Source organism: Haematobia irritans, chromosome 2, assembly GCF_050003625.1.
Source record: "Haematobia irritans isolate KBUSLIRL chromosome 2, ASM5000362v1, whole genome shotgun sequence".
Taxonomy (NCBI): domain Eukaryota; kingdom Metazoa; phylum Arthropoda; class Insecta; order Diptera; family Muscidae; genus Haematobia; species Haematobia irritans.
The window spans coordinates 16436766-16456190 of record NC_134398.1 but is presented as its reverse complement, the minus strand read 5'-3'; the positions used below and the strand labels follow the sequence as shown (position 1 = coordinate 16456190).

At 31.1% G+C, this 19425-nt stretch overlaps 1 protein-coding gene across 1 annotated transcript in view; it reads right to left on the bottom strand.

Annotated features, from left to right (window-relative positions):
* DIP-eta (Dpr-interacting protein eta) overlaps nucleotides 1–18234 on the bottom strand; it is an 82804-nt gene extending 64570 nt beyond the window's left edge. The window contains exons 1-2 of the mRNA XM_075293473.1: nucleotides 17461–18234; nucleotides 13120–13217 (exon numbers count right to left, since the gene is read on the bottom strand). Coding sequence (XP_075149588.1) covers nucleotides 13120–13217; nucleotides 17461–17632 — 270 coding nt within the window. The 5' untranslated portion in view covers nucleotides 17633–18234. The remainder of the gene's footprint in view (nucleotides 1–13119; nucleotides 13218–17460) is intronic.
* Between the last annotated feature and the right edge of the window lie 1191 nt (nucleotides 18235–19425).

The window sequence follows — 19425 nt, the reverse complement described above, 5'->3', positions numbered from 1 at the left end:
GATTGTTTTTGGCTCGAGCGGCAATCGTGATTTTTCTGTGATTGGGAATCTGTTTATTTGGGGGCTATATAATATAGATCGATACGGACCAATTTTGACGTGGTTATTATCGGCCATACACTAGCGAAATGTACCAAATTTCAACCGGATAACATGTGTTTTGCTGCTCCAAGAGGCTCCGCAAGCCTAATCTTGTGTCGGTTTATATGGGGGTTAAATATAATTATAGATCGATATGGACCAATTTGTGCATGGTTGTTAGAGACCATATACTTACACCACGTACAAAATTTCAACCGGATTGGATGAATTTTGCTACTCCAAGAGGCTTTGGAGTTCAAATCTGGGCATCGGTTTATATGGGGGCTATATATAATTATGGGCCGATATGGACCAATTCTGCCATGGTTGTTAGACACCATATACTAACACCACGTACTTAGTTTCAACCGGATCGGATGAAGTTTGTTCTTCCAAGAGGCTCCGGAGGTCAAATCTGGGCATCGGTTTATATGGGGGCTATATATAATTATGGACCGATATGGACCAATTCTGGCGTGGTTGTTAGGGACCATATACTTACACCACGTACCAAATTTGAACCAGATCGGATGAAGTTTGTTCTTCCAAGAGGCTCCGGAGGTCAAATCTGGGCATCGGTTTATATGGGGGCTATATATAATTATGGACCGATATGGACCAATTCTGGCGTGGTTGTTAGGGACCATCTACTTACACCACGTACCAAATTTGAACCAGATCGGATGAATTTTGTTCCTTCAAGAGGCTCCGGAGGACAAATCTAGGCATCGGTTTATATGGGGGCTATATAATGATGGACCGATGTGGACCAATTTTTGCATGGTTGTTAAAGACCATATGCTAACACCACGTACTTTGTTTCAACTGGATCGGATAAAATTTGCTTCTCTTTGAGGCTCCGCAAGCCAAATCTGGGGATCGGTTTATATGGGGGCTATATATAATTATGGAACGATGTGGACCAATTTCCGCGTGGTTGTTAGAGACCATATACTAACATCATGTACCAAATTTCAGCCGGATCGGATAAAATTTGCTTCTTTTTGAGGCTCCGCATACCAAATCTGGGGATCGGTTTATATGGGGGCTATATATAATTATGGACCGATGTGGACCAGTTTTTGCATGGTTGTTAGAGACCATATACTTACACCACGTACCAAATTTCAACCGAATCGGATGTATTTTGCTCCTCCCAGAGGCTCCGGAGGTCAAATCTGGGGATCGGTTTATATGAGGGCTATATATAATTATGGACCGATATGGACCAATTTTTGCACGGTTGTTAGAGACCATCTACTTACACCACGTACCAAATTTCAACCGGACCGGATAAATTTTGCTCCTCCGGAGGTCAAATCGTTTTATATAGGGGCTATATAATGATGGACCGATGTGGACCAATTTTTGCATGGTTGTTAAAGACCATATGCTAACACCATGTAGCAAATTTCAGCCAGATCGGATGAAATATGCTTCTCTTAGAGGCTACGCAAGTCAAATCTGGGTATCGGTTTATATAGGGGCTATATAATGATGGACCGATGTGGACCAATTTTTGCATGGTCATCAGAGACCATATACCAACACCATGTACCAAATTTCAGCCAGATCGGATGAAATATGCTTCTCTTAGAAGGCTCCGCAAGCCAAATCTGGGGGTCCGTTTATATGGGGGATATACATAGAAGTGGTCCAATATGGCTAATTTGCATCAATAACAACTACTTATGCCAAGTTTCAAGTCAATACCTTGTTTCGTTCGGAAGTTAGCGTGATTTCAACAGACGGACTGACCAATATTTCGATGTGTTATAAATGGAATGACAAAGTTCCATCCTATGGTGGAGTTTAGAAAAATAATTTTGTCTAATAAATTTTCATAAATTATTTGATAAATATTTCCTTATTTTGTTTTTTGAAATCGGCGTGAAATCTGCATACGTAGTTAATACAATTCACTTAAAATCTTCTAAAATTACCAAATATTTTCTTTCAAAAATTTTCCCTGGGTATTTCACCATTTTTATATCCTTCACCACTACTGTGGTACAGAGTATAATAAGTTTGTTAAAGCCATAATTTGTGCCAATTGGAATAAATCTTAACTGATTAAAAAATGTGATGTTCTTTCCGGCTTTTGAACTGTATATCTATTTCTCAGTATGTTTATTTAGTTTCAAATAGGTGAAAAATTTATGACGACGTCTATTGCTAGGTAGATCTAGAACTTTGAAGGGTCTATGAGTTGTTTAAGAAATGGAATATTCTACAATCCCTTGTTCTTTCGCTGCAGTTCTTTAATGTTAATCCCTTTTTATATTTCTTACTATAAAATGGATTGTAATTTCAGCCAAAAACCACGTTGTGTTAGTAATATATGTATAAAATCCTACATATTTTTTTTATAATAACCTCACAGTAGTTGGGGAATTAACAAAGCCCCGCCATTTAATATATTAATCACATCTGCAATATACATTTTACTAAAATCCATGTCGTTAAGCCAACAGACATGTCTGTGCAAAAAAAAAAAAACACAAAAACTCCATGTAATCCCTATCACCTGCGACATTGTTCACTCTATCAAAAAAACACCAAAGTCATTACTTGTCAATTTGTTTTTGGAAGAGGAAACAACCCTTTTTTAATGGATCTATTAATACCAGTAATTACACGCATTATAATCAACGACAACAAAAGCAAAAACATAAAAACCAAAACAATAAAAATCCACACCCCACAGCTAGCTAACTTCAATTCGACAAGCAAATCCCCCTATAGGAAACGGATATACCCCATTGAAATAATTAATTGAAATATTGTTAATATAAGCCCCATAGCATACAGTGTACAATGAAATATGCCGAGCGACAGATTGAGTGTTAAATCTACAGCAAGGTCACCACCATCTGATAATCTATACACAGACAACGCACATATTTTTTTTTTTTGGAAATCTGATATCGAACAGGGACCTGAAATCAAATATCAGACACAGTTAACTCAGACCACATTGATGTAGAGCAACCTCAACAGTTAGCTGGAGTTGGTCATAACGATAAGCGATAACGATAGCAGCAACAACCCCAATGTTGTTGGCCACAAAGCCCCCCAATAGATTTTCAATTTGGGAAAGATGAAAATGATTGCCTAACGAGACCGAAAACAACCGGCAAATACCAGTCCCATAAACCAAAGTACATACAGGCAGACAGACACAAGCAATGATGGTGGCATGGAGAATCTGAGAGGCACTCTGTTGTATAACAAAATAACCGGAAGTTATCGATGAATGTGGATTATAACCCATCAAACATTTTATTTATTAAGTTTCTTCATTCTACAGAAATATAATTTTGACAAAAAATTTCTATAGAAATAAATTTTGACAACATTTTCCATAGAAATAAAATTTTGACAAAATTTTCTATAGAAATAAAATTTTGACAAAATTTTCTATAGAAATAAAATTTTGATAAAATTTTCTATAGAAATAAAATTTTGACAAAATTTTCTATAGAAATAAAATTTTGACAAATTTTTCTATAGATATAAAATTTTGACAGAATTTTATTTAGAAATAAAATTTTGGCAAAAATGTCTATAGAAATAAAATTTTGACAAAATTTTCTATAGAAATAAAATTTTGACAAAATGTGTTATAGAAATAAAATTTTGACAATGTTTTCTATAGAAATAAAATCGTGCCAAAAATTTCTATAGAAATAAAATTTTGACAAAATTTTTTATAGAAATAAAATCTTGCCAAAAATTTCTATAGAAATAAAATTTTTACAAAATTTTCTATAGAAATAAAATCGTGTCAAAAATTTCTATAGAAACAAAATTTTGACAAAATTTTTTATAATAAAATTATAACATACATTTTTTATAGAAATAAAATTTTCGCAAAAATGTCTATAGAAATAAAATTTTGACAAAATTTTCTATAGAAATAAAATCTTGCCAAAAATTTCTATAGAAATAAAATTTTGACAAAATTCTCTATAGAAACAAAATTTTGACAAAATTTTCTATAGAAATAAAATTTTGATAAAATTTTCTATAAAAATAAAATTATAACATACATTTTGTATAGAAATAAAATTTTGGCAAAACTGTCTATAGAAATACAATTTTGACAAAATTTTCTATAGAAATAAAATTATGATAAAATTTTCTATAAATCTTGACAAAATGTGTTACAGAAATAAAATTTTGCCAAAATTTTCTATAGAAATAAAATGTTAACAAAACTTTCTATAGAAATAAAATTTTGACAAAATTTTCTATAGAAGTAAAATTTTGACAAAATTTTCTACGGAATTAAAATTTTGACAAATTTTTTTATAGAAATAAAATTTTGAAAATTTTCTATAGAAATAAAATTTTGAAAATTTTCTATAGAAATAAAATTTTGACAAAATTTTCTATAGAAATAAAATTTTGACAAACTTTTCTATAAAAATAAAATTTTGACAAAATTTTCTATAGAAATAAAATTTTGACAAAATTTTCTATAAATCTTGACAAAATGTGTTATAGAAATAAAATTTTGACAAAATTTTCTTTAGAAATAAAATTTAAACAAAATTTTCTATAATAATAAAATTTTGACAAAATTTTCTATAGAAATAAAATTTTGACAAAATTTTCTATAGAAATAAAATTTTGACAAAATTTTCTATAGAAATAAAATTTGACAAAATTTTCTATAGAAATAAAAAATTGATAAAATTTTCTATAGAAATAAAATCATAACATACATTTTTTATACACATAAAATTTTGATAAAATTTTCTATAAAAATAAAATTATAACATACATTTTTTATAGAAATAAAATTTTGGCAAAAATGTCTATAGAAATAAAATTTTAACAAACTTTTCTATAGAAATAAAATTATGACAAAATTTTCTATAAATCTTGACAAAATGTGTTATAGAAATAAAATTTTGACAAAATTTTCTATAGAAATAAAATTTGACAAAATTTTCTATAGAAATAAAATTTGACAAAATTTTCTATAGAAATAAAATTTTGATTAAATTTTCTATAGAAATAAAATTATAACATACATTTTTTACAGAAATAAAATTTTGACAAAATTTTCTATAGAAATAAAATTTTGACAAAATTGTCTATAGAAATAAAATGTTGACAAAATTTTCTATAGAAATAAAACTTTGACAAAAATTTCTATAGAAACAAAATTATGACAAAATTTTCTATATTACTAAAATGTTGACAAAATTTTCTATCGAATTAAAATGTTGACAAATTTTTCTATAGAAATAAAATCTTGACAAAATTTTCTATAGGAATAAAATATTGACAAAATCTTCTACAAAAATAAAATTTTGACACAATTTGCTATATAAAAAAAATTTTACAAAATTTTCTATATAAATAACATTTTAACAAAATTTTCTATAGAAATAAAATGTTGACAAAATTTTCTATAGGAATAAAATATTGACAAAATCTTGTATAGAAATAAAATTTTGACACACTTTTCTATGTAAAAAAAAAATTACAAAATTTTCTATATAAATAACATTTTAACAAAATTTTCTATAGAAATAAAATTTTGACTAAATTTTGTATAGAAATAAGATTTTGACAAAATTTTGACAAAATTTTCTATAGAAAAAAAAATTTTGACAAAATTTTCTATAAAAATAAAATTTTGACAAAATTTTCTATAGAAATAAAATTTTGACAAAATTTTCTATAAATCTTGACAAAATGTGTTATAGAAATAAAATTTTGACAAAATTTTCTTTAGAAATACAATTTTGACAAAATTTTCTATAATAATAAAATTTTGACAAAATTTTCTATAGAAATAAAATTTTGACAAAATTTTCTATAGAAATAAAATTTGACAAAATTTTCTATAGAAATAAAATTTGACAAATTTTTCTATAGAAATAAAATTTTGATAAAATTTTCTATAGAAATAAAATTATAGCATACATTTTTTATAGAAATAAAATTTTGACAAAATTTTCTATAGAAATAAAATTTTAACAAAATTGTCTATAGAAATAAAATGTTGACAAAATTTTCTATAGAAATAAAACTTTGACAAAAATTTCTATAGAAACAAAATTATGACAAAATTTTCTATAGGAATAAAATATTGACAAAATCTTCTACAAAAATAAAATTTTGACACAATTTGCTATATAAAAAAAATTTTAAAAAATTTTCTATATAAATAACATTTTAACAAAATTTTCTATAGAAATAAAATGTTGACAAAATTTTCTAGAGGAATAAAATATTGACAAAAAATATGTAATAAAAAATTACAAAATTTTCTATATAAATAACATTTTAACAAAATTTTCTATAGAAATAAAATTTTGACTAAATTTTCTATAGAAATAAAATTTTGACAAAATTTTCTATAAAAATTAAATTTCGACAAAATTTTCTATAATAATAAAATTTTGACAAAATTTTCTATAAAAATAAAATTTTGACAAAATTTTCTATAGAAATAGAATGTTAACAAAACATTCTATAGAAATAAAATTTTGGCAAAATGTTCTGTAGAAATAAAATGTTGACAAAATTTTCTATATAAATAACATTTTAACAAAATTTTCTCTAAAAATAAAATTTTCTATAGAAATAAAATTTTGACAAAATTTTCTATAAAAATAAAATTCTGACAAAATTTTCTATAAAAATAAAATTTTGACTAAATTTTCTATAGAAATAAAAGTTTGACAAAATTTTCTATAGAAATAAAATTTTGACAAAATTTTCTATAGAAATAAAATTTTCTATAGAAATAAAAATATGACCTAAATTTTTTTATAGAAATAAAATTTTGACAAAATTGTCTATAGAAATAAAACTACAAAATTTTCTATAGAAATATTTTTTTACAAAATTTTCTTTAGAAAAAAAAACTACCAAATGCTTGCTGGGATGGTCTCACACCCAAAAACTCACACATCCACACTCAGATACACATGAGGGAAATATTGTTTTATTCCCAACTCCCGGTGTTAATTTACACACCCAAATACCCATACTCACTTATACACTCACTCATTCAACTCAGCAAGACTCCCACATGCACCCATTTAGTGATACTCAATCAGAGATATTTCACAAAGAGATAAACAACGGCAATGATACGAACGACTGCAAACGAATAAGGGATACGAATAACAAAGTGTGTAAAAACAATAACAACAACAACAGGATGAGAATAACATAAAAACAATCAAAGCTAGCGTTGGTTAAGGTAAAACCGAAACCAGGAAATGGGGGAAAATATATAAACAACAACAATAGCAACAAAAGGAAGAAGCACACTTCAAATCCAAAGAAAAAAGCCATGGGCCATCATACAGACCAACGTTGATGGTTCTCACCTTACATGCACACATGCAAAGATCTTTAACAGTAAGGGAGAGACATGTGATTGTACTATGGGGATGAGGATGAAGGCTATACATAATATGATGCTAATGCATTTAAAGTGTGGTTATCAAATAAATGAATTTAGGGGATTTAAATATTTTTAATTTAAAACTAATTTGCCTACTTTGATGTAAGAAAAAATGATGGAAATGGGATCAGATAATATTTTTTGAATTAAAGCTTCTATAGAAAATTTTGTCAAAATTTATTTGTATAGAAAATTTTGTCAATATGTATTTTATAGAAAACTTTGTCAAAATTTTATGTTTATAGAAAATTTTGTAAAAATTTCACTTTTATAGCAAGTTTTGTCAAAATTTCATTTTTATAGAAAATTTTGTGAAATTTTAATTTTTATCGAAAATTTTGTCAAAATTTGATTTTTATAGAAAATTTTGTCAAGATTTTATTTTTATAGAAAACTAGCGTAACCCGACACGCTACGCTGCACCTTCCGAAACATATTTTTAGGAACATTTGGCATTACCTTAGTCAACCATATTCTTCGTGCTGAAAACAAATTCGAAAAGATGTGGATTCTTTGAAACAAATCGCTCAACTTGCTTTTTCGTTTATAGATAGAAATACAGCAGATATGCAGATGTAAAACGGTCCGCTTTAACAAATGTCGGGGAGAGGGTGTTCCCTTTCCAACAATTTTTTTTTCAATTATGTTCTGTATTTAAGTAGTTGGACAATCAAGTGTGGTTTCTCAAGGAAAGGCATCCTTCTCCTCAACATACCGGAAAATTAAGCATAATATTTCAAAAACATACAAAGAATCACTGTTTCCCGTCCAATAAATCGGAAAGAGCAAAAGAACTTAAAAAAAATATCACATTAACATTTGTTAAAATGTTTGTCCCTATAAATTCCAAGTAAATCGACAATGTTTATATTACTTCTCTCTTTCTCCAACCAGGTATCGAAAAATCATGTATTAATTTAATCACCTCCTTCCACGTTCCCTGTTCAAGTTCAAGTAGATCGGAGAAGATTAAATTTTGCTCTATTGTTTTAAGGGGACGTCACTTTCCCCGACAAAATATCGACAAACACAGAAGTGAATAGCACCTTTAACCTTCCCTGAAAATTCCAAGAAAATTTAGAAACTTTCCTTCAAGTATGGGGCAAGCAGAAGGTTCCCTCCCCGTCCAAATACCCAACCGAAAGGTACACCACATTGATTTCATAACTTTCCCCCACGGCCTTTGTAAATATCAAGAAAACTTGAGAATTTTAGTTTTTTTTTTCAGTTTTAGAGGAGGTCCCCCTCCCTGACCAAATATTGAAAAGTGATGAAGCGTATTTCGTGTTAACGTCCCAATTTTTAAAAAGCAGGGCAAGGGGCGGCCCCTCTTCCCGGCCAAATATCACAAAAACAGGTATCCAATATTCATTTCATAACCCCTCCCCACGTCCTCTGTAAATTTCAAGTAAATTGGAAAACTTTAATTGTATCTCTGTATGTATGCATTTAAAGAGAAGCGGATGTCTCCCTATGTCCTTTCATTTTTCCCCAACCAAATATTAAAAAATCAGGAACCTGATATAAATTTCATAACCTCACCCAGTTTTTCCATAAAATTTCAGTCGGAGGACTTTAGTCTTGTTTGCATTGTACTTTAAAAAAAAGTCAGGCAAAGGGGAGGTTCCCCTCCACGACCAAGTATCGAAAAATAAAGTAGCCGTTCTTTGTTTAGACGCCCCTTCAATCTTCCCTGAAATTTGCAAGCAAATCGGATAAATTTGTTCCAAGTTTCAAGAAGTTTGGCAAGGGGGGAGGTTCCCCTCCCCAACCACATATTAACACATCAAGTACCCCATATTAATTTCATAACCTCTCCGCATGTTCTATGTAAATCTCAGGTAAATTAGAGAATTTTTGTTTTTTCACTGTACTGTAAAAAAAGTCGGACAAAGGGAAGGTCCCCCTCCGTGACCAAATATTGAAAAATAAAGTAGCGGATTTTTGTCTAGATACAAACCCCACCATTCAACAAATTTTCAAGCAAATCGGTCAAATTTGGTCCAATTTTCAAAAAGTCGGACAAAAGGGTAGGTCCCCCTCCGCGACCAGGTGTCAATTTCAATTTAGGTAAAGAGAGAAATCGGTTCCTCCGTTTACGATCTTACCCGGAACATACAAACAAACATACTTTGAATTTTATATATATAGAAATTTATATATACTTTGAATTTTATAAATTTAAACTGAATCGGATAAAATTTGCTCCTGCACGAGGCTTCAAAACCAAATCAGGGGATCGAGCTATATATGATTATAGGCTGATATAAATCAATTTTGGCATGATTGTTAAATACCATATATTAACACCACGTTCCAAATTTCAACCGGATCGGATGAATTTTGCTCCTCCAAGACGTTCCGGAGGTCAAATCTGGGGATCGGTTAATATGGGGACTATATATAATTATGGACCGATGTGAACCAATTCTTGCATGGTTATTAGAGACCATATATTAACACCACGTACCAAATTTCAACCGGATCGGATGAATTTTGCTCCTTCAAGAGGCTCCGGAGTTCAAATCTGGGGATCGGTTTAAATGGGGGCTATATAAAGTTATGAACCGAAATGAACCAATTTTTGCTTGATTATTGCAGACCATATCAAATTTCAACCAGATCGGATGAATTTTGCTCCTCCAAGAGGCTCCGGAGGTCAAATCTGGGGATCGGTTAATATAGGGACTATATATAATTATGGACCGATATGAGCCAATTCCTGCATGGTTGTTAGAGACATTATACTAACAACACGTACCAAATTTCAACCGAATCGGATGAATTTTGCTCCTCCAACAGGCCCCGGAGGTCAAATCTGGGGATCGGTTTATAAGGGTTTAATTATGGACAGATATGGACCAATTCTTGCGTGGTTGTTAGAGACCATATACTAACACCACGTACGATGTTTCAACCGGATCCGATGAATTTTGCTCCTCCAAGAGGCTCCGGAGGTCAAATCTAGGGATCGGTTTATATAGGGGCTATATATAATTATGGACCGATATGGACCAATTTGTGCATGGGTGTTAAAGGTCATAAACTATCACTACGTACCAAATTTCAAACGGATCGGACGAATTTTGCTCCTCCAATAAGCTCCGGGGGTCAAACCTGGGGATCGGTTTATATGGGGGCTATATAAAATTATGGACCGATATGAACCAATTCTTGCATGGTTATTAGAGACCATACATTAACACTACGTTCCAAATTTCAACCGGATCGGATGAATTTTGCTCCTCCAAGAGGCTCCGGAGGTCAAATCTGGGGATCGGTTTATATGGGGGCTATATATAATTATGGACCAATTCCTGCAATGTTTCAACCGGATCGGATGAATTTGGCTCCTGCAAGAGGCTCCGGAGGTTAAATCTGGGGATCGGTTAATATGGGGACTATATATAATTATGGACCGATATGGACCATGGGTGTTAAAGCTTATAAACTAACACTACGTACCAAATTTCAAACGGATCGGATGAATTTTGCTCCTCCAATAGGCCCCGGAGGTCAAATCTGGGGATCGGTTTATATGGGCTTAATTATGGACCGATATGAACCAATTCTTGCATGATTATTAGAGACCATATATTAATACTACGTACCAAATTTCAACCGGATCGGATGTATTTTGCTCCTCCAAGAGGTTCCGGAGGTCAAATCTGGGGATCGGTTAATATGGGGACTATATATAATTTCGGACCGATATGAACCAATTTGTGCTTGATTATTGCAGACCATATACTAACACCACGTATCAAATTTCAACCAGATCGGATGAATATTGCTCCTCCAATAGGCTCCGCAGGTCAAATCTGGGAATCGGTTTATATGGGGGCTATATAAAATTATGGACCGATATGAACCAATTTGTGCTTGATTATTGCAGACCACATACTAACACCACGTATCAAATTTCCACCAGATCGGATGAGTTCTGCTCCTCCAATAGCATCAGGAGGTCAAATCTGGGAATCGGTTTATATAGGGGCTATATATAATTATGGACCGATATGGACCAATCTTTGTATGGTTGTAAGAGACCATATACTTACACCACGTACCAAATTTCAAACGGATCGGATGAATTTTGTTCCTACAAGAGGCTACGAAAGCCAAATCTGGGCGTCGGTTTATATGGGGCCTATACGTACAAGTGGCCCAATATGGCCCATTTGCAATACCTTCCGACCTACATCCATAACAACTACTTGTGCCAAGTTTCACGTCGATAGCTTGTTTCGTTCGGAAGTTGGCGTGATTTCAACAGACTGACGGACGGACGGACATGCTTACATCGACTCAGAATTTCACCATGACCCGGAATATATACACTTTATGGGGTCTTAGAGCAATATTTCGATGTGTTATAAATAGAATGACAAAGTTAATATACCCCCCATCCTATGGTGGAGGGTATAAAAATATCGGGCTGCCACAATACCTGACCTAACCTAAGGGTTGTTCGATATTTACTTAGACGCCTGATCTAAACACCTCGAAGATTTTCCTTTAATTCTTGATTCTTTATGGCTTTTATCGGTTTGCAGAATTCTGTTCTTTAAGTTTCTACCCAGTCAAAATGGCAAACAACACGCTGAATACCAAAATGAAAAACATGTATCATGTTCTACTACAACGGGGTTACAGTCTGTCTGTATGTTCACCCTTTGTACGAAAGTGTTTGCAAAAAAAAAAAAAGTGGTTCAATACTCGTTGCTTCTGTTCCTACCAAAGGCCTACCACAACCTAACATTCATGTCTAAACACAGGCATCCTATGGTCTTCTCATACATATAGGGATTACATTCAAAGAATCTAAATAAATGCAAATCTTAAATACCATATCCAAACTTGAAAAATATCGGATACTGAATGGGTTAATTTTGTAGCCCACGGTAAATTGGTGTAAATTGAAAATTTCTAACATGTATCCTTTCAGGTGGGGGTTTTCACAGACTGATCAATGAGAACATGTCTATGTGATGGTCCTACTAAATTGTCCCAGGAATGATTCCAAGACATGTCCTAAAGTGTAAATTCATCCCGCCAATGACAAACTCTATCCAAATCCGTATGTTTTGACACAAACTGGTACTTGTCCATACGCATTAGGGACTAGTCTCTTTATCCGTCCTGGTATTGATCCATTTTTGTTGGGTCACGATGTCCGACATACATATCCCACACCCAGATTCCCCAGGTCTTTTATTATTTATTGACACTTCTTCTTTTTATAAACTCAAAAAAATCTCCAGAAATTTTAGAATTCTCTCACCAACTGTATTCACTATTCCATAACGCTCTTGTCCAGTTTAGCTTTCCCTTTCTCTTGGTCTTAGACACAAAGATTAAAAGAGATTTAAGTGTAGTGATGGTTAAGGTACTTATATTAATTAAAATGGTATTTTGCTTTTATTATTGTTGTTTATGTTGCTCTTTGTGTTTTCTTTTTGTAGTAATAGCCTTCATAGCTGTTACTCTGTCTGCTGGGTTTATTTCATTCCCCGTTCGTTCGTTTTTATTAATTGCGAAAAATGAAATTGATAAGGGTAATTTAGAGTAGAGAACAGAATAAACTCCATTTAACTGACCTTATATGAGCCCAGATCCTGAACGACACATGTCAGAAATGCATCTCGTCCCACAGAGGCAGTGGCATTAGCGATGGGAAATGTGAATTTGGGATCAGCTGAAAATGAGAAAGATAAAAAAGGAAATAAATTAATATACAGGTTTTTCTTTTTCTTAGAAGCAATCAACTTTAAATATCAGAAATGGCAAAATTGTATTTAAGCAGTGGATTTAAATAGGATATACTCCGTGGACATTCCCGCTTTCACGTGTTGACAAAATTTTCTATAGAAATAAAATTTTGACAAAATTTTCCTTAGAAATAAAATTTTGACAAAATTTTCCTTAGAAATAAAATTTTGACAAAATTTTCTGTAGAAATAAAATTTCGACAAAATTTTCTATAGAAATAAAATTTTCTAAATACAATTTAAAAAAAAAAATCTATAGAAATAAGATTTTGACAACATTTTCTATACAAATAAAACTATAACAAAATTTTCTATAGAAATAAAATTTTGACAAAATTTTCTAGAGAAATAAAATTTTGACAAAATTTTCTATAGAAATAAAATTTTGACAAAATTCTCTATAGAAATAAAATTTTGACAAAATTCTCTATGGAAAAAAAAATTTGACGAAATTTTCTAATTTCTAATTCTAAATTCTACTTTGTTATAAAGTATTTTCTTTAAGAGCAAAATACAACCGAATTCATGATATTTTTATACCCTCCACCATAGGATGGGGGGTATATTAAATTTGTCATTCCGTTTGTAGCACATCGAAATATTGCTCTAAGACCCCATAAAGTAAACAATTTTCTATAGAAATAAAATTTTGACAAAGTTTTCTATGGAAAAAAAATTTTGACAAAATTTTCTATAGAAATAAAATTTTGACAAAATTATCTATGGAAAAAAATTTTGACAAAATTTTCTTTAGAAATAAAATTATGATAAAATTTTTTATAGAAATAAATTTTTAAACAAAATTCTATAGACATACAATTTTGACAAAATTTTCTAAATTCTACTTTGTTATAAAGTATTTTCTTTAAGAGCAAAATACAACCGAATTCATGATATTTTTATACCCTCCACCATAGGATGGAGGGTATATTAAATTTGTCATTCCGTTTGTAACACATCGAAATATTACTCTAAGACCTCATAAAGTATATATATTCTGGGTCGTGGTGAAATTCTGAGTCGATCTAGACATGACCGTCCGCCCGTCCGACTGTTGAAATCACGCTAACTTCCGAATGAAACAAACTTCCGGAAACTTGGCATAAGTAGTAGTTATTGATGTAGGTCGAATGGTATTGCAAATAGGCCATATTGGATCACTTTTACGTATATAAACCGACCCCCAGATTTGGCTTGCCGCGTCTCTTAGAGAAGCAAATTTCATCCGATCAGGTTGAAATTTGGTACGTGGTGTTAGTATATGGTATTTAATATCCATGCAAAAATTGGTCCATAATTATATATAGCCCCTATATAAACCGACCCCCAGATTTGGCTTGCCGCGTCTCTTAGAGAAGCAAAATTCATCCGATCCGGTTGAAATTTGGTACGTTGTGTTAGTATATGGTGTGCAAGAATCAAGCAGAAATTGGTTCATATCGGTCCACAATTTTATATAGCCCCCATATAAACCGATCCCCAGATTTGACCTCCGGAGCCTCTTAGTGAAGCAAAATTCACCCGATCCAGTTGAAATTTGGTACGTAGTGTTAGTTTATGATCTCTAACACCCATGCAAAAATTGGTACATATCGGTTCATAATTATATATAGCGCCCATATAAACCGATCCCAAAATGTGAGTCTATTGGTGGGGAAAAATTCGTCCGATCTGGTTGAAATTTGATACGTGGTGTTAGTATATGGTCTGCAATAATCAAGCAGAAAATGGTGCATATCGGTCCATAATTATATATAGCCCCCATATAAACCGACTCCTAGATTTAACCTCCGGAGGCTATTGAAGAAGCAAAATTCATTCTATCTGGTTGAAATTTGATACGTGGTGTTAGTTTATGGTATGCAATGGTATATAAACCGATCCCCAGATTTGACCTCCGGAGCTCATTGGACAAGCAAAATTCTTCCGATCCGTTTGAAATTTGGTACGTGGTGTTAGTTTATGACCTTTAACACCTGTGCAAAAATTAGTGCATATCGGTCCATAATTATATATAGCCCCTATATAAACCGATCCCCAGATTTGACTTCCGGTTGCTATTGGAGGAGCAAAATTCATCCGATCTGTTTGAAATTTGATACGTGGTGTTAGTATATGGTCTGTAATAATCAAGCAGAAAATGGTGCATATCTGTCCATAATTATATATAGCCCCCATATAAACCCATCCCAAAATGTGACCTCCGGACCCTATTGGAGGAGCAAAATTCATCCGATCCGTTTGAAATTTGGTACGTATTTATGTTTTTTATGACCTTTAACACCCATGCAAAAAGTGGTCCATATCGGTCCAAAATTATATATAGCCTCTATATAAACCGATCCCCACATTTGACCTCCGGAGGCTATTGGAGGAGCAAAATTCATCCGATCCGTTTGAAATTTGGTACGTAGTGTTAGTTTATGACCTTTAACACCTATGCCCAAATTGGTCCATAACGATCCATAATTATATATAGCCCCTATATAAACTGATCCCCAGATTTGACCTACGGAGGCTATTGGAGAAGCAAAACTCATCCGATCTGGTTGAAATTTGATACGTGGTGTTAGTATATGGTCTGTAATAATCAAGCACAAATTGGTTCATATCGGTCCATAATTTTATATAGCCCCCATATAAATCGATTCCCAGATTTGACCTCCGGAGCAAATTTCATCCGATCCGTTTGAAATTTGGTACGTAGTGTTTGTTTATGACCTTTAACACCCATGCAAAAAGTGGTCCATATCGGTCCAAAATTATATATAGCCTCTATATAAACCGATCCCCAGATTTGACCTCCGCAGGCTATTGGAGGAGCAAAATTCATCCGATCTGTTTGAAATTTGGTACGTGGTCTAAGTATTTAGTCTTTACAAACCATGCCAAAATTGGTCCATATCGGTCTATAGTTATATATCGTCTCCAGATAAACCTATCCCACAAAAATCGGTTCATAATTGTATGTATCGCCCTTATAAAGCGAGCCCCATATTTCAATTCGGCTCTCTAATTACCGCGCTAAACTTCATTTCCGTTGGTAATTATTTTCCCACTTCCCTATATTCCATATACCGGGTCAAGAACTGAATTATATTGTGGATGCCAATCTTAAGTAGAAGTTTCTACTCAATCCATGGTGGTGGGTACATAAGATTCGGCCTGGCCGAACTTACGGCCGTATATAATTGTTCTTTAAAAAAATATTTTATGGTGAAAGAAAAACTTCGTTTGTCTAAAATTTCGTTCCTCAAAAAATAAAACTCTCTTTCAGTGTATTCTCCAAATCCGTTCGATGGATTCCAAGTAGCAAACCAATAGGTAATGTGACAATTCACCACTTTGTTTATGGGTGATTAGCTACGAATGACTTATTTGTTGTTGTTGCCTTTGCTGTTTTAATGCTGTGCTTTACGAGTATACGAAACGAAGGCAATGCGCTTCAATTGAATTAAGCTGGGCTTGATAAAACTCACCACTTGGATATTTGCTCTGCTCTCATACATTGAATGAGAGAGCAGAGACAGAATAAGAAATGAGAGAGAATTTAAATATTTGCCTATCATATATAAGGCCAACAGAAAACCTAACAAATATGTAATTTGAAAACTGTTTGAAACCAACTCGTTTTCAAATGAAATTTTTGATCATAAGGAGTTCTCATGTTTTTACGAAGTATGATGGTTACAACAGCGTAAAATCTCAAATATATTCATTCTCATAAAGATAAGAAAAAAAAAAGTAGTCAATTAACTTGTACAGGTTTGCAAAATGTGGCACAAAATTTTGGTTTTGCAGGAAGCAATATAATCGGCTCTGGCCGTTGTCAACTTTCTTTTATTACTATTTTTTTATAAAATAAATTGTTAACCAAAAAAAAAAATCAAAATATATTAAATCAAGTAGAATGTAAAAAACTACATTACGAAAATTCGTAAACTTGCCAAAACATAAATAATTTACATAGGTTTGCAACGATTTTACCGTATAGTAAAATACGCAAAAAACTATCCTTTGATATTTCAAAGCAATTGAAAAATAAGTGTTAATTTTTCCTATAATTTCTTAACATTTCCGTCCGCTCTTAATACTGAAGTGAATGTGTGTGTGTGTTTGTGTGTGCATCTTTTTATTTCCCACTGATTGGCGTGGGTGATTTATACTTACTCAGTACATCCGCTGCTGTTTCGATTGTATGGAAATTACTTCTGTGGCACATTAATATCAATATAAATAACAATATTGTTGTTGGTGGTTGTTTTTGCAGCCATGATCTGTTGAACTTGCCTCGGGACATTGTTGTTAGTATTGCATTAAATCGTTTACTTATTGAAATCATATTTTGTCGATTTTTTTATTATTTTTATTTTTCACCACCACTCAATTTAAATCTCTGTTTTTGTTTTCGGCTTTTTTTGTTGTTGCGATGTGAAGATTCTTTTAAAATTTAATACAAAAATGTGGCTAAACAAAAAATAAAACTATGTCATGGTTATTTCGTTATCCTGTCAGTTTTTGTATGGCAATGGTTGAGAATGCTTTAGCATAGAGTAAATTCTGATTTATTTAATTCTTTTTGTTTCAAAACGATTTTATATTTTTACTATTATTATTTAGCTTTTGTTTTAACAATCTGGCTTGTGTTATGGTTGATATGGATTTCTTGTTGGGGTAGTTGCTATGTTGTTTATTATTTGTATCCTAGTGATTGCCATTTTTTTACTGTTGATCTCTTCTCATAATTTGTTGTCTGTATTAGTGGTGATACACTCGCGAGACTCATTTGTTTTTGTCCTGGATTAAAATGTATCGGTAATTTTTTTACATATGTTTATTTTCCATTTTTTTATTTCATTTATATGAAGTCTTTGATTGTGATTCAATAGAGTTGCAGTATTTTAATTTTTTCATTCTCATGGGTTAGTTGAAATATTTTGTTTCAATTTACTGGAAAAACAAACAGAGATTTTTTTGGGATTAAAATGTAAACCAATGGAAAAACCGTATTAAAACAATAATTGGAAAACAGGTAAAATTGGTCAAAGCCGACTATATGGCACTCTTGGTCTAAAACTGTAATTTATATAGAATTTTGTATAGCAAGGCATTAATGAAGTAATGTGCAAACCATGATTTTTTGATGCTTAAAAAATAAAAAACAAACGGATATCAGTCCGTAAAGTAACGCCCTTTTCAATATCTTTCATCATGAGGTTATTTTCGAAATTGCTATTTTCTAGATGGAAAAAGAAGGATCTATCGATGGATTGAATCGATATATAAAATAAACAATTTTCTCAAAATTTTATTTCTATAGAAGATATTGAACATTTTATTTCTAACAAAATTTTGTCAAAATTTTATGTCCAACAAAATTTTTTCAAAATTTTATTTCAATAAAAATGTTTCTCAAAATTTTACTTCTATATGAAATTTTGTCAAATTTTTATATCTATAGAAAATGTTAACAAAATTTCATTTCTATAAAAAATTTTATCAAAATTTTTTTTCTATAGAAAATTTTATTTCTATAGAAAATTTTATTTCTATAGAAAATTTTATTTCTATAGAAAATTTTGTCAATTTTTTTTTTCAATAGGAAATTTTGTCAAAATTTTATTACTATAGAAAATTTTGTAAAATTTTATTTCTATAGAAAATTTTGTCAAAAGTTCAGTTCTATAGAAAATTTTGTGAAGATTTTAATGCTATAGAAGATTGTATCAAACTTTAGTTCTATAGAAAATTTTCTCAAATTTTTATTTCTATAGAAAATTTTGTAAAATTTTATTTCTATAGAAAATTTTGTCAAAATTTTATTTTTATAGAAAATTTTGGCAAAATTTTATTCCTGTTGAAAATTTTGTCAATTTTTTTGTTCAATAGAAAATTTTGTGAAAATTTTATTTCTATAGAAAATGTTGTCAAGATTTTATTGCTATAGAAGATTGTGTCAAACTTTAATTCTATAGAAAATTTTCTCAAAATTTTATTTCTTTAAAAAATTTTGTAAAATTTTATTTCTACCGAAAATTTTGTCAAAATTTTATTTCTGTAAAAAATTTTGTAAATTTTTTTGCTCAATAGAAAATTTTGTCATAATTTTAATCCTATAGAAAATTTTGTCAATAT